The 15,455-nt window shown below is 39.9% G+C and overlaps 2 protein-coding genes across 38 annotated transcripts in view; one reads left to right on the top strand and one right to left on the bottom strand.

Moving 5' to 3' along the window:
- The first annotated feature begins 111 nt into the window (after positions 1–111).
- rif1 (replication timing regulatory factor 1) lies at positions 112–13,962 on the top strand. 3 transcript variants are annotated; one of them, XM_047815337.1, is made up of 36 exons: positions 112–322; positions 1,170–1,291; positions 1,392–1,470; positions 1,592–1,688; positions 1,808–1,938; positions 2,024–2,115; positions 2,223–2,412; positions 2,776–2,868; positions 2,966–3,104; positions 3,178–3,329; positions 3,433–3,550; positions 3,919–4,095; positions 4,266–4,376; positions 5,061–5,123; positions 5,250–5,353; positions 5,612–5,698; positions 5,818–5,891; positions 6,058–6,238; positions 6,326–6,433; positions 6,512–6,661; positions 6,758–6,857; positions 6,944–7,211; positions 7,313–7,358; positions 7,469–7,671; positions 7,816–7,909; positions 8,128–8,259; positions 8,342–8,484; positions 8,574–8,663; positions 8,774–8,834; positions 8,943–12,002; positions 12,133–12,252; positions 12,340–12,423; positions 12,526–12,641; positions 12,910–13,063; positions 13,144–13,261; positions 13,385–13,962. In XM_047815337.1, the coding sequence occupies exons 2-36, from the start codon at positions 1,179–1,181 to the stop codon at positions 13,618–13,620; spliced, it is 7,284 nt and encodes a 2,427-aa protein (XP_047671293.1). In that variant the 5' UTR covers positions 112–322; positions 1,170–1,178; the 3' UTR covers positions 13,621–13,962. The 3 variants fall into 3 exon arrangements, with proteins under 3 accessions (XP_047671293.1, XP_047671291.1, XP_047671292.1); XM_047815335.1 differs by having other exon boundaries at positions 8,125–8,259; XM_047815336.1 differs by having other exon boundaries at positions 112–383; positions 8,125–8,259.
- A 663-nt stretch (positions 13,963–14,625) lies between these two features.
- Positions 14,626–15,455, bottom strand: part of neb (nebulin) — a 54,220-nt gene continuing 53,390 nt past the window's right edge. For all 35 annotated transcript variants that reach the window (XM_047815300.1, XM_047815301.1, XM_047815303.1 and 32 more), the window contains one exon: positions 14,626–15,423. In XM_047815300.1, the coding sequence (XP_047671256.1) occupies positions 15,250–15,423 (174 nt within the window). In that variant the 3' untranslated portion in view covers positions 14,626–15,249. The remainder of the gene's footprint in view (positions 15,424–15,455) is intronic.

Genomic DNA, 15,455 nt, shown 5'->3' with positions numbered 1-15,455 from the left:
TAACATCACCACACCAGTGAAGTCTTCTGGTTGCCCCTTAACATCACCACACCAGTGAAGTCTTCTGGTTGCTCCTTTGTAATGAAATGATACTTGAGGGGGCGGAGCTTGTGGCGGGTGAAAGGTGAAGCTGTTCAGCGCGCCTTGTTTGGCGCCAGCGTTTTCGCGGGACTGCTGAAGAAACAGCGAGGCGACGATTTCCCCGTTATTGACAGTCGATACTAATCTTTTTAGGAAACCTATTTGCTTGGTTTGTTAGTATAAGTTTCCCATCCATGTTCACGCTGCTTTCGGTTGGTTGTGTTCCTTTAATTTCAGTGAGGTGAGAGAACACTACTTTTCCCGTCTGGCTTCCTAGTTAGCTGCAGTGTGTTGTGGACAGGGTGAGTTAGCTACAGCTCGTGATACAACACTGCAACATCAAAACCTAACACCTAAACTACTAACTGCTGATTTTCGAGTGTGTTCCAGTCGCTAAAATCTGCTCCATCCATCACGCTACCTGCGTGTCGTCCTGAGCTCGTTACACGAACGCAGATGTTATTATATTAGCTGTGTGTTTTCTTAGCTGTATTACATTGTTTACACGACGTGCTAAACTACAACGAGGTCGCTAAATGGCAATGCTAACGTTAAACAAAACAATCCCGGTGCTGCGTTTGTGGATTTATGAAGAATATATGATTTAGTGGAATTGTCTGTGGTTATGCAACCTATTTGTAAGCATTTTGTTAGCCAGATATTTAGCAGGGAGGAGGAAGAGATGTTAGCTGGTTGCCACATCCGTCTGTTTTCACCATTGTTGAATGCCTTTTTCTGATCACTAGCAGTTAAATGAGCTTTTTTCCCCCCAGATGTAAGCTACTTATTTAGGAGCATTAATGTCACCTGTTAGCTGCTATGCATCAGGAATGAAAAGGGATCAACGTACATTTGTAGTCCGAACAATTTATTGAATGACTTTAAACTGCAACACTGAGACCTTCATTTTGAGTCTAATTTAAAGCTTGATAATTGAATCCCAAAATGTTTAAGTAAGGTGCTCAAAGAAATCCTTCAACATTAATTTGTCTTTCCTGTACCCAACTCAGCGTATGAAGAATCTTATTTGTGTGATGGAGTAAGGAAATCACAATAATTGTGATCACAATCAATTTGTTTTCCTGCAGGACTTGAGGATGATGGCCACGGTCCCCATGTCCAGTTCCAGCCTCCTCCCTCTCCTTGGAACTCTGGAGGACGTCGCAGCCGGGGTGTCTGAGCAGACTGATGCCTACCTTACCATTGCCAAGTGAGTGAAATCAGAAATTATGATTATTATACTGGAGCTGTAGTCTGCTTCTAAATGTTCGTAAAACATTACAGAGCTAAATTGTGTTTGCTGTTTTCAGTCGGCTCAGTGGAGAAGATGGAAGGCAGTTCTTTCCTCTAATCGTTAAGCACTTTTCACGCCTGGGTAAAGCTTTTCAGGTAAGAGCTTGCTATAAAATTTGTATGTTTTGTGGTTTGGTTGTCATTATTACATGTACTTTTATTTTGTAAAATGTGTGCATTTATTTATTCATACTCAATACGATGTTGTCGCTTCCAGACTCACATATCCAGTGAAAATGAGGAGCTAAGACAGGCTGCGCTTCAGGCCCTGGGTTTCTGTGTATTCAGCACACACATTGTCTCAGGCATTCCTGGTAAGCTCTGGAGCAATGCAAAAGGAATACAGAAACAATGCAGTTCTTGGATGTCTCTGTATTGTTGGTTTTGAAATGCCGTCTTTAATTCAATTTATTTTTTCTTTTATTTTTTTTAGCAAATTTTGCAGAGGAGATCTTGTTGACCCTTTGTGCCCTGGTGTTAAAGTCCACAGACAAGAACACCTGCACACGAGCATTATGGGTCATTTCAAAACAGAACTTTTCTGCAGAGGTTGTTGCTAAGAAGGTTAGTAAAAAGAAAGTATTCTGCATGTTTTAGGAGCTTTTTCTTTCATTTTAAGCCATATTTGGATCTCATCTCTGTCCTTTAGACACCAGAAATACTCAAGACTCTTGAGGCTCTGCAGACAAAAGACATCCAGTCAGTGCTGACTGATCACGAGTCTCTGAATGTTGTTATAAAGTAAATAATGGTTTCTTTTTCAATTTCTACCTTCAAATAATGTCATTTTGTTACACTTATGGCCACTTTACACATAAGCTGTTAACAGTTGAATATTTCATTTTCAGGCTGCTTGAACAGGCTCCAGTTCAGATGGGTGAAGGAGCAGTTTTGTGGATTAAGCTGATTGTACCTCTGGTAGTTCACTCAGCCTCTAAAGTGCGGTTGCGTGCAGCTGCAGCGCTAGAAATGGGAATGCCCCTTCTTCTGGAAAAACAGCAGGAGGTGGCTGCCCTTGTAGAGCCTATGATGTCTTCTGTAAGTCTTTCTCTTGTTTTCATTATGCAGAGATACTGCTAGAGTGAGATTTAGGTACTTTTGTGCTTTGTGTCAAAGTTGTTTGGCCTTGGGTAGGAGGCCACTCCAGCTTATTTAAGTGATTGACTTTATTTTGCTTCCTGGTAAAGAAATACTACAGCCTCAGCTTCTGATAAATCAAATTTGGAGATCCAATTTTATTATATTTTTTTCATTTGACTACTAATTAAATGCCTTTTAAAAATGTTAATGATTCTCTTACTGAAATAATTATGTTTTGGAAGAAGTTTTTCACACTAGTCTTGTCAGATTATGCATGTCTCTGTGTTCTTTCAATTACTGGCCTTTTACATTTTCTCTTAGAAACTTATCCCTGAAATGCAGAAACTGTTCTCCACCAAGAATGAGAGCAATGTGCTAAAGCTCTGGCCTTTATTTGTAAAGCTTTTAGGCAAGGTAAGGCATGCACATGATTGCACTAATGATCGTTCTTTTATAAGTTCTGAAGACATGTTTGGTGCAGGTAAATATGAAATGTGTTGTCTCTGTGTAGATGCTCCATAAAGGAGGTGCCTTCATAAATTCGCTGCTTTATTTAGAAGAGCTGGGCTTCCGCAGCTCCTCTCCGAGCATTAAGAAAATTGCCTTCCTAGCTTGGAAAAGCCTCATTGACAACTTTGCCCTTAATCCAGGTAAGCAGTTGACCAGACACCTGCAAACTTTTTTTTTGTCATTGGACCAACTTGGATTAAATGTCTCTTTCAGATATTCTCTGTAGCAGCAAGCGACTAAAACTACTTATGCAGCCTCTCAGCTCCATCCTTGTGAGGACTGAAGCCTTGCTGCTCACCAAATTAGAAGTCTGGTGGTATCTGGTGGTCAAACTAGGCCCTAACTTGTCTGCTAACTTTGAACAAGTAAACTGGAATATATTTTTGTAATTCAAGACATACAGCACAAATTTTTACATTGTTTAATAAGTTTGCAACATTCTAACACCTTAAACCTATATGTATAAAGGTTGGTGTACCACTGCTGCTTAGCACACTTCCTCCAGATGCCTCATTGGTGTCTCCAGCCACTCCTGCTAGAAACACAAGCCAAAGCAATGGCATTGGACTAGTTACTCCTAAACCAGGTAAATGAAATGTATCTATTATTTAATTTTTTTACCTCTGCATGTACAGAATGTACACTGGTTGGCACTGCATTTGTCTTTTGTCCTGCATGGTCGTCTTGTCTTTTGTCCTGCATTGTTTGCACCTGGTTGCACAGATGCACGTTATGTGGCTAGGACTAACTTAAGTTCTTAGCTCTGTCGGTGTTCTATGTAGCACCATGGTTCAGGAGAAATGTCTCATTTCACTGTGTACTGCAACAGCTATATATTTGTTGAAATGACAATAAAAGCTATTTGACTTAAATATCTTGTTATCTATTGAAACATGTATATGTAATCTATCTGTCTCTTGATTACATGCTCATATTTATACATATCTATTTCAGGTGGTCCCTCGTGTAGTAGTCCAGGTGCTAGCTCTCATCTGAGCTTGAACAGCAGTGTAAGCACACCCCTGTCCTATGCCTCAATCCAGCTGCTGGGACTGGAGATGCTTTTGCACTACTTTCTAGGCTCACAGGCCAGTGCTGCTGCAGCCAAGAACAATTTACAGCTCAATCTTGGTAAAGCAGTAGTACAATGATTGTCTCTGACTGTTTAATAATCTACAGCTTTGCTGTTATTGTAATTCCATGCCCGTTTCCCTCTATTTTTCCAAAACTGCTTTAGGATACTATGGCCCTGTAGCTGTATGTGAACCGAATTATAAATGCATACTTGTGTGCTTTTTCAGAGCCTTTGACACACAACCTTCTCACCAGTCACTCGTTCTTCAGCAAGCACTCCTCCACACTCATTTCAGCTGTTAGAGATGGCTTCATCTCTGTGGGCAAAGATGCTCCAGGTACTCAGTTGCCTTAATTCCTGCTGGTTTTTGTGTCATTACTGTGCAGTTGCATTCAGCCTTTATTCAGTGATTGTTGATTTTTTTTTTTTTATAAATAAACTTTAAACCATTTCATGCTACTGTTATAATGCATTTTTGTTTCCTTAAAGTATTTAGTGTCTCTGACTTCAGAGTACCCCTTAAAGTTAAAAAACATGTAGTTTTTCCAGTTATTTAGGATCAATTGTGCAAAGCTCTACATTACCATGCTTTTTCTAAATGAACTAATAAATAATTTGTTAATAAATAAGAGTGGAGTTAGCTGAATAATATGAATTTGGATAATTTGGAATGTTCTCTTAGGAGACAATGGTCTCGTTGTACAGTTGCATCCCCTGAAGAGCCTCTGTTATACATTTGTCAATAGCTGGGTGATTCATTTTAACATGTGTTTGTACATTTTACCCTGTCTTTCCTCCAGATGGTCTGTAATACATTAAGATATATATCTGGCTGCTATAACTGAATTGTCATTGTGAAATATTAATCATTTGCAAAAGATACTTGGCTTTTGGGGCACCGCTAAAAACGTGTATGACTAAGAACTAGCTTGAACTGTTTCCATATGCATGGCATTGTTTAGGCAGTTTTATACTCTCAAAATGAAACTAATAAATTAAGCTTTTGTTTTTCTTTGTTTAGAAGCATTGCTGAGACTGATTTGGACTAGCCTTGTTGGCCATGTCAATACAACAATAGAAGCTGGTAAGTCCTGCATTGGTCTGTAAGTCTGGATAAATATTCATACATGACTAAAGGGTCCTGTTGCTCCATCTGCTTTAAGTTTGCATGTGTTCCTCCTTTGAGGTTTCTTTTTTTTTCTTTTTACAGCTGGTAATAAGAAGGAGAGGCAGGGTTCCGAAGTACTCACTCTCCTGCTACAGGCCCTGCAGTCTATTGTGTCTTCTGAAGCCCTGCCAGCCCCACGGGCTCTGGTAAATCATCTCACTTTGCAAATGGTTGTTCTTGAAAACAGGCTCCATCGAACTCAAGCAGCGCATGCTAATTGCAATTTCTCATTCAAGCTCTCTTTGAGGTTTTATATCTTGGTGTTCCATTGCACCCTAAGTCATGGAAACCTCAAAGGCTTGTATTGAGAATTCATTGCTAATATTTTTTGGAAGTGAATTTTAAATTTCATAGAAAAGCCTTTCTGTACTTGTCTCATCCCATATCTTGCCCACACCCCCTAGGCTTTGTTGGAAGCTACTGTGAAAGCCATACCTCAGAAGGTACTAGGATCTGCAGCATATCAAGTGGCTAACATGGATGTATTGAATGTGAGTTTGTGAGACACTTTTTGCAGTTAAACCATTTTATAATAATCTGTACAAACTCAAATCTACTTGCCAGTCATTAAGTTCATTTATGAATAAACATGTTCTCCATTTTTAAACAGGGTACCCCAGCTCTTTTCCTGATTCTTCTTTTCTACAAGAGCAGTATGCTCTCTTCGTTTGTGACTTACGAAGGGTGAGTTTTTCGAGAGTTATCAGTATTTGTTTATTGATTTTATTACCATTTTTAATCATTTTGGTCATACAGAAACTCTAGACTTGTTTAAATGAACAGCGCTGAAAACTTTAGCTTTATATTTATTTCATTGGTTTGCCTTTTTTTTATTATTATTATCTGGTAGATTCTTTGTGTGCTTGGAGACCCTTGTCACTTGTGGTCTCTGTGGGCCCACATCCCCCCTGGCCTTTGGAGAATCTGTTTTGGGGACAGTGAGTGGCAGTGTGGAGTCTGTGGAAAACAGAGAGCATTTGTGGAGAATGTGGAGTGTAGTTGTGAACCCTTTAACTGATACCATTACACAGGTTTGTTCTATGTTTATATTGGTTCTGATATGAAATGAAAACCAACAAAGACTTATCCAACAGATCACTTATTTTTTTTTTTAACAGACAAATGAGGTAAATCAAGGAGATGCCCTGGAGCATAATTTCAGCGCAATTCATAGTGCCTTGATGTTTCCCATTACTCACCTTTTGCCTGGCTCAGGTCTTCCACAGGTCAGTAACCATCTGCATTTCTCACATACTTTGAGCATCATAGCTAGTTGCTTGTAAATAAAATAATTTCTATGTTAGATGACTCAGAAGACCATGTTGAGCACTTGGTCTCGACTGTACAAGGCGTTTGCTCGCTGCTCTGCTCTCGTGGCCACAGCTGAAGAGAACGTGTGCTGTGAAGAGTTGTGTGCCAGGATATCTTCTGCACTGGATAGTGAAGCCCTGAAGGTATGTAGCTTACATGGGACATAACAGTTTTTTAAGGACATGCAATTTCATTATATTTATTTTCTAATTAATGGATTTCTGTTTTCCCCTGTCTAGAATTTGTCCACTCTTGACGCAGTAGCAAATATCTTGATGTCCATTGTTGAAAATGTGGACTTCTCTCCATTTACCCCTCAGTTTCAGCAAAAAATGAAATGTAAGATTTCATGTATTTTGCTTTTGATGGAAGGATAGATTTTCTTTAATGGTTTTACATTTAACATTGAACCTTTCCCTTTTTAGCCCCTCACACACCGCTACGCTGGGTTCGAAAGAGGAACAAAGCTCTGGGGAATCTCTCAACCTTTCATGCGCTCTTTGTGCAGTCTTTAGAGGTTTTCATAACTTTGGCCTCTTCAGAGGCAAACAGTATAGTTTTAAGTGGCATTGGTACAATGCTCTTCTCCATTGTCTCGATTCTTTTCACCAACATTTCACTGCCCACTGTTATTAAAGAGTTATTGGCTTCCCTCACAAAACTTCTTGCGCTTCTTTATGGTCCAGTTGTAAGGTGAGTTTTCTGAATTTACTAAACCTGCAAACTTTTTTTAACTAAACCTGAATACTCAACACATACTGAATGCAGTTTTTTTTCTCTCTTACTACATGTAGTTCAGAAGGTCAACAGTCAAAGACCCACACTATGCTAGCATTCAAGGTAAATGCGTTGCTGAAGTAGAAGTTGCTAATAAATACCAATAGATCAGCCTTTTGTTACAATCCTGCCATCCTTTTTTAAATGTTTTTTTTTTTTCTTCTTAAACTTAGTTGGAAAAGCTGGTAGGAGATGTGTTTGGCATCCTGCAAACACGTTCGGCAGTGCAGTATAATGATGAGCTGCTGGAGATTTTGTCTCCTTTGCTCTGTGTACTTTTCCAAAACAAGAGCAAACACATCCGCTCTGTCATGACTCAGTTCTGGAATGGCACTTTTGGAAATGCTCTTGTGCTGACGTACCCTGACAGTCTCAGGTGTGTGTGAATTGTATACATAAAAATAGCATTAAACTTGAAGCATTTAAGTTTTTTGTGTCTAATAATAATGATTTTACAGTATTCCTTGTCTGTCATTATACAAGATGTGCCTTGACTCATAAAAGAAAAAAAATCTTCTAGGCCTGTTTTAAATCAAGCTAAGCAGAAGTCTCCCTTAATATTACCTGGTTTTCGATCAGTTGACAACTCTGAGGATTTCAGCGGACAGTGCTCAGTAAGTTCACTAGTATTTTTAGCTTCAGACCAAATCGCATTAGTAAAAACCTGACTAAACAGTATATAATATATAAACCTATAATGCTTTAGTAATGCAAGTACACTTTTTATACTACATATCGTGTGTTGAATGACGTCTACTGGTAGAATCATACCACCTGGATCAAATGGTTCACCAAATATACTTGCCTTTATTGTTCATTTTGTTTTGAGCAGAGTGAAGGTTCTCAACTTGACACCAAAATCAGTGGGATGATGGTGACCTCAGTAGGAAAGAGAGAATCCTTACTGACTAGGGCAGCAGTGCTACAGGAGAGGAGTTCTGGAACACCTTCCAAGCCTGTATCTGTAAATAACTTGAAATGATACCCTTTAACTTTGGATCTTATCGGTTGTATCATACTGGTTGATGGTCGTATGACATTTGCAGGTGAAATTGGATTTCGGTTCTCCGAAGCCACCACACAAAGAAGTTCTTGAGGAGGAGGCATCAGTAGATTTTGTCTTTATTCCACCTGAGGCAAAGGAGAGAGTACTTACTGAACATCAGAAGGAGGTCAAAAGAACTAAAAGGTATTAAAAGTAGCAGATTGTGTAGTGTAGCAAAGTGTCTCTTACTCAAACTTGTTTTTTTATGTATTGCTTTATTCCATATCTTATAGGGTTGATATCCCTGCTATGTACAATAACTTGGATGCCTCTTTGGATACTACAGTCTTTACACAGTACACACAGAGTCAAGAGGAGTCCATGTATGTGCCGTTTTTTTTTTGTTTTTGTTTTTTTTTTGCATTAGTGTCATAATCTCAGCATCTGTCTCCTTTCAGTACAGAGTTGTTTACCAGCATGTGTTTCAATTTAGGGACAAACTGCCAACACAGGAACAAGCTGAGGCCAAAGAAATTGATATGACTGACGCGCAGGTAAGGCTGTGTATATCTGACTGCACTGTATTGCACATTTTATTATGAGAATTTTAATAATTAGAACAAGAGTTCAAGTGGTAAATTGGTGATTTTTGTAATCCCTAGGATTTAAAGGATAAAGCATCATATGTAATTGATGATGAGAGAGTGCAAAATAACATCAATCCAGACCTTGCTGCACAAGAAAAAGCAACAAATGAAGAAAACCAAACTACTGAAGTGCTGTCTTCTCTGGATGTCACAGCTGCAGATGCTGGTGAACATCAGGATTCTGAGAGCCAAAGCCCAAATGTGTCCAGTTCATCTGACATGATCTCTGGTACTCCACCAAAGCCTAGCAGTCGACGTCAGTCCTTCATAACCCTAGAGAAATATGGAGAGGATAGACCAGCTAATTCCCCAAGTGTTACAAAATTTACTGGCCCACTCTCTAGGACTTCTTTTAGTCAGGAGCCACAAAAGTCACAAAATGACTCAAACCTGCCTTCACCTTCTTCTTACTCACAGCCAGAAACTGGTAACGAGGTATCTAAGGAATCTGCTGCTAATATTACCGAGGATTCTACTAATAAGTCTGATGGACTGGAAATAGAGGCAGAGTTAAACTCGGTAGCTACATGTCCAAGTGAAGGCACAGAAGAGGATGTGATCCCAGACACCCAAAACCAAGAGCTGACTGAGGTAGCTGATCCTGACAAGTCCTTAGACAAATTCAGTGTCAAGGGGAATATGGAAATTGCCTCCCCTGGTAGAAAATCTGAAGTTTTTGTTGCTTCTCAGGATTCAAGTCCAGTTGAACCAAGGAGGTCTGGTAGACGCAGAAGTAAGCCGGTTCTGCCAGGGGAAGTGTCTGATCAGGAATCAAAAAGCACGAAGAAGCTTTCTGTTAATGCATCAACTTTGAATGATGCACAGAAACCTGCATCTGTCAAGAACAATTTGCCTACAAGAACCAGAAGAAGTCGAGTCCATGAAGAGAACAAGAGCGAAAGTGTCAAACTGCAAAACCTTGAACAAAAAGATGAACGGAGTGATTCACAAGTACCATCTCTGGCTATCACAAACTCATCACGGGGAAGAAAAAGTAGGAGTAAAGAGGTTACCAAGACTGAACAGTCTCCTTTAAGTTCATCAGATGATAAGGAGTCGTCTCCTCTTAATCAGTCACATAGTCAGTCACATGGTAGGCCTGTAAGGCGGACCAGATTAAGCAATGTTAATGCAGACGTTTCGGACAAAACACAAAGAGTTGAGAACTCTCAGGAGGACTCTCCAGGTAGTGTATCTAAACACATGGATAGTTCTGCATCTGATGCCGATAGCCAGTCACCTGCCAGACCAAGAAGAGCACGAAGGGCTGAAGCAGCTGAAGCACAAAACAAAGAGAAGCCTGGGCTTAGAAATGAACAAGTTTGTGATCCAAGTCATGCTCAGACACCAACAACCACAAAAGTCAAATTGGGTAGGCGGAAGAAGGCTAATGAAGAGAATTCTGAATGCTCACAGGGTAATGACCTCAGTGAGCTACAGGACAATTCTCAAGGGCGTGGCAAGTATAGAACTCGTCGTTCATCTCAAGCCTTGTTAGCATCTGGTGAGAACTCTGAGTCAGATGCGTCTGATACCCGTGACGGACAAAAACCTAAAAGAGCTAGAGGGTATAAATCACCTGAAATAACCACAAGCGCAGTGATTACTGAAAATGCTCATGTGGATGTGTTGGGCAAAGAAGATGAAGGTAGCATTTCAGTTCCAATGGACGTGCCTAAAAATGAGCCAGAAGCCTGTTTAGTTGTTGGCCCACTGAATGATATTCAAGATGTCCATGAAGCTGATGACAAAGTTGAATCCCCTGTAGCTGAAATCCAAGCAAATGAACATTACACTTCTGATGTTAAATCAGCTGATGATGAGCAACAAAGTGACTCTAAAATGAAAATGGATTCCGATAAAAAGGAGTCTGTTATCACTGTTCTGGAAGAGAGGACCGTTGTGAACGAAGCCCTTCCATCTTCACAGAACAGCCTACAAAGTGACTCTAAAATGCAAATGGATTCCGATAAAGAGGAGTCTGTTAATGCTGTTCTTGAAGAAAGGACTGTTGTGACCGAAGCCCTTCCATCTTCACAGAACAGCCTACAGCTAGCTCAAAACGTTGAAGTTAAGTCTCTGAAACCACGTAAATGTCCTCATAGCAAAAGAAGTCGTTGGCGCAGACAGTCCACTAACTGTAAATGCCTCCAAGCTGGCAGCACACCTTCAAAAGAAGAAAGCAGTAATTCACAAGATGTACAGAATATCACTGAAAACATGGTTCAACTTGAATCAAGCAGCCTGCCACCTGAAGCCTTGTCGAACAGTATTACTTCTGTCTTACCGGAAAAAGAGAGTGTGGTACTTCAAGATAATTGTCCTACTGTCGCTAATGCACAATCTTCTCCATCTTTGCCCGTTTTTACCGAAGCAGAGGTGCCTGCTGTAAGCCTAGTGGAAAAGCCAAATGAAAGCATTTCCCAGTTTTCTGATGTGATTGATGATGCAAGAGAGGCAGAGGAATGCAGCAAAGACACCGTAGATGACACAGAGAATAAACATGAGGAAACGAAACAAGATAAAAATGTTTCAAAAGATAAGTCTACCCAGGAACAACCACAGGAAGATCCAGGTGCACCAGAGGTCTCTCCAAGCCCTAGCCAATCTGTGGAGGATAAACCAATATACCAGGAACAGTCTGAATCTCCTGTCAGTCAGGAGGAAATTGTTCACAGCAGAGAAGAAACTGAGGTGCCAGAAAAGGAGGAACTCGTGCCTGAGCTGGAAGGTGCGATTACTGCACTCCCAGAGGGCACTGAACTAGACCGGTTCCCACAAGAAGAGGGAGATGATGGTGAAGCAACACAAATAGATAACGATCTTCAACCTGAGACTGTCCTACCCTGTGAAGCATCTGTACCTCTGCAAACTGCCTTATCGGAAGCATGCTTGGACTCTCCACCCAAAGAGAAGTCTTTAGATTCGCTCTGTAGCAACACAGAAGCGAGGCAGAGTCCCAGTAATAGTGTAACACGTGGTGTATGGTCACCATCAGCTTCTCCATCTACAAGCATTCTGAAGAAAGGACTGAAGAGGCAATGTGAGGAAGATACTCCATCACCTCTCATCAAGGTAGTGTTCTGAGGAGAAAATGTTAAAGATCAAAAGCTTAATTCTGATCTTGAATATTCTGAACCTAGGAATATTGTTTCATTTTTACAACAGGGAACATATTATAGGTGTTTCCTTTTTCGTTCCATAGTCTCGCAGAGTGTCCTTCGCAAATCCGATATACCAGCAGGAACTCGCTGATGATATTGACCGCCGCAGTCCAGTAATACGAACCAGCTCTCCAAAATCAAAAGCAGTTGGACAGCCTAAGGTATAAGGATTAATATTTCCATATTTCTAAGACATCAGAGCAAATTACAAGTGAGTTTAAATTAATTGGAATCTAATTTTATTACAGTATATTACAACGCCTACAAAAGGCCTGTCCCTCAGCCCTCGCAACCTTCGCACTCCCGGTTACAAGAGTTCAAAGAAATGCCTGGTATTTGTTTCTATATGTTATTCCTGAAACCTTTTATATAGCTTTTATTTTGCACATTTTGATAGTCTGGACAGGCTTTATAATCATATCTGTAACCAACAGATCTCAGAAATGAGTCAGGAGCCCCGACCTATTCCAAAGGATTGTGTTTATCCTGCTCTTGTCTGCTGTTCGACTCCTGTGGAGGCTGTTCTGCCCCAGATTTCTTCTGCAATGTGGTAAGTTATAATTCAGATCACATTTGATCTGGTAAAGTTCAGTTGACCTAACAGAGGTCAGTTTCATCCAATTTGTCTACACTAACCTACTTATTACATTGTTGTGTGCATTCTATTATGCCTAAAAATGTTCACTGGCTTCAGCTTTTTATGGTTTTATAGGTTGGCCCCAGTGCCCCAATATATGTTGATTAATTCAGGGCAATAAATGACTTTGAATAAAAATGACTGCAGTTCATGATCACTCTATTTTTCTCTTTGTACCTAGGCCTCGAGGCTTTGGTCAGCTTGTGCGTGCTAGAAATATTAAAACGGTTGGAGATCTGAGCGCTCTTTCCCCAAACGAAATCAAGTTGCTGCCTATTCGCTCACCGAAAGTGTCAAATCTCAAAAAAGCACTGAAAACCTATTATGAGCAGCAGGTAAAGTCAAACAATTGCTTAATTGTCAACATTTTACTTAGCTGATATTGTATTTACAAATGTTTGATTGATCTATTAAGCGCAAAGGGCGGCCAGACGACCTGAAAAGCTTTGATGTGATGGAGAAAATGACCTCTGAACCTGAGGAGACACCAGCAGCTCCAAATGAGGAGGACCAGGTGTCTGGAGATGGACAAGGTACAGCTGACAGATTTACAGAATAGATAACCTGTATCCTGTAAGAAAGACTAGACAGAAATTCACCTTATTTTCAAAAAGATGCCAGAAATTGACATGGGGCTTGTTTTTTTTTAATTGCAGAAATCCTCTCATCAGAAATGCCATCTACAGTAGAGCAGAAACAAGAAGAACCAATGCCTGTGGATCTGCTATCAGATGTTGCTGCTCTGGGATCTCGTCTCACCCACAATGAGCTCAGTCGTTGTTCACCAATGGAACTGGGTCTGATGCATGAACAACTCAGTGGCATGATGAGGAATATTGTGGATCATCTTCAGTCACGTTTAGTCAGCAACCTTGAGGACAGTTTGTCATGATGGCAACCAGCATTTTCATCCTCAGCCTTCTACATGGAACATGCCTCACTGGTTTTTAATGTTATCATCAGTGGACAACTTGGTTTTTAGTGATCGTTTTAGCTGTGGGTCTTATCATCTTTTCCAAACTGATGGGATGGGTCTGCAAATACCTGCTTTGAGATTAAAAGCTTGTACCATATTTGTTTCCTATTGAGAGCATTATATGGATCGATGGGCCTCTCTTAGCCTTTTTAGTAATGCTTCTTAAAGAAATCCATGCAGACCAGAATGCAGATGGCACTTTTAGTACTACAATACTTTTGTTTTAAATTTTTTTGTTTAAATAAAGGATTGAAGGTGCAAGAGTGTTGTTTTTAACTGAGAATTTACCAGCATGAACAATTGCCTTGGAAAATTATTTATTATGGAACATCAATAATTTGTAGGCCACATGGTGATCCTTTTATATACCCACCACTTCCAAGATGTAATGAAAGATGTTTTATAGTTCACATTAGTCTTTTTTGTTCTTTTTTTGGTTAATATCTAAGACTGCCAGTGAACAGTGTAGAACTGAACACATTGCAAAAATTACATTGCAGCCAGATTTGAAGAAATGAGCTTTAATCTGTAGAAAGGTGTAAAATCAACAAGGTTAAGAGTGACAAGTCTCAGTGGTAGTGTGACCTTTTCTTCAGTCACTGGCAGCCTTATTTTGGATAATTTAATGTTTCATTTCATTTTCATTATTTAGAGTTCTATATTCATAACAAACCCAAATTCATGTGGAGATCTTAGTTCATGTCTTCTGTTATCAGTATTTTATCACTATTGCTAACTCGACACAAGGGCAAACTAGTGGTTTTTTTTTTTTTTAAGCGATATTTACTAAAAGTGGAAATGCATGTGGCTGCATGCAATGTTGTGTAATAAAACCATCTAAAACCTGGATTCATTTTAATAATTTATGCATCAAATAAATTGACTTCTTTACATAAGGCTATTCAGGACAAGACACAGATATACTGCAGAAGCGTGGTGTGCTTTATTAGCTACTGAGCCAGAATATGACTCTTAACCCTAGACCTAGGGAATTGGAAGAACAAAACACACATGCAACTTGTGACCAGCCTTTAGCAAAGGAGGGAAGAGGCTTGTTTCTTGGAACTCTTCAGTGTACATTTTTGTATGTGGGGAACTGATGGTTACTCCACAATTCCAAGTTGTGATTTTTTTTTCTCCATAATTACGTTTTACTGATATATTTTTTCAGTTATACAATTTTTAGTTGAGTGTCAGATATTCTTTACAGCAAAGCCCATCTCTTCTTGTGCAAAAGATCCAATGCTGGAAGAGGAAACCTTCTTTGATACCAACGGAATCGGTTAATTTTCAGCAATATAAAAAATAATGGGCTTTCAAATGATGATCTAGGTTTGATACATGATACATCTATTGTCTGTCAAGTTTACGTGTCACATCCACAAAGGATTTTTTGATTTGGGCACAAACAAAACTGCACATAATATGAAGGCAGACAACCAGGAGTCAATACTATTCTAAACTAAAACTTCTATCAACTACACATAAACTAGCTAAATGCTAGAGATGCTTAGCCCTGTGGATGTGTCATGTTCGCACTCGTATTTAGATCGCCTCAACATAGTTGGCGGGCAGCATGCCGGTCTTTCCAGTACGCTGCACTGTGCCATACATCCAGCCCTCATCAATGGACTGGACGTTCAAGATGACATCTCCATCTTTGAAGGACACCTCGTCATTGTCGGCAGCAGCGTAGTCATACATGGCACGAACAGTTTTCTGTGGAGAGAGAAAATATATTTAAGGATACA

This window comes from Tachysurus fulvidraco, chromosome 6 (genome assembly GCF_022655615.1).
Source record: "Tachysurus fulvidraco isolate hzauxx_2018 chromosome 6, HZAU_PFXX_2.0, whole genome shotgun sequence".
Taxonomy (NCBI): Eukaryota; Metazoa; Chordata; class Actinopteri; order Siluriformes; family Bagridae; genus Tachysurus; species Tachysurus fulvidraco.
This window is presented reverse-complemented; position numbering and strand designations above follow the sequence as displayed.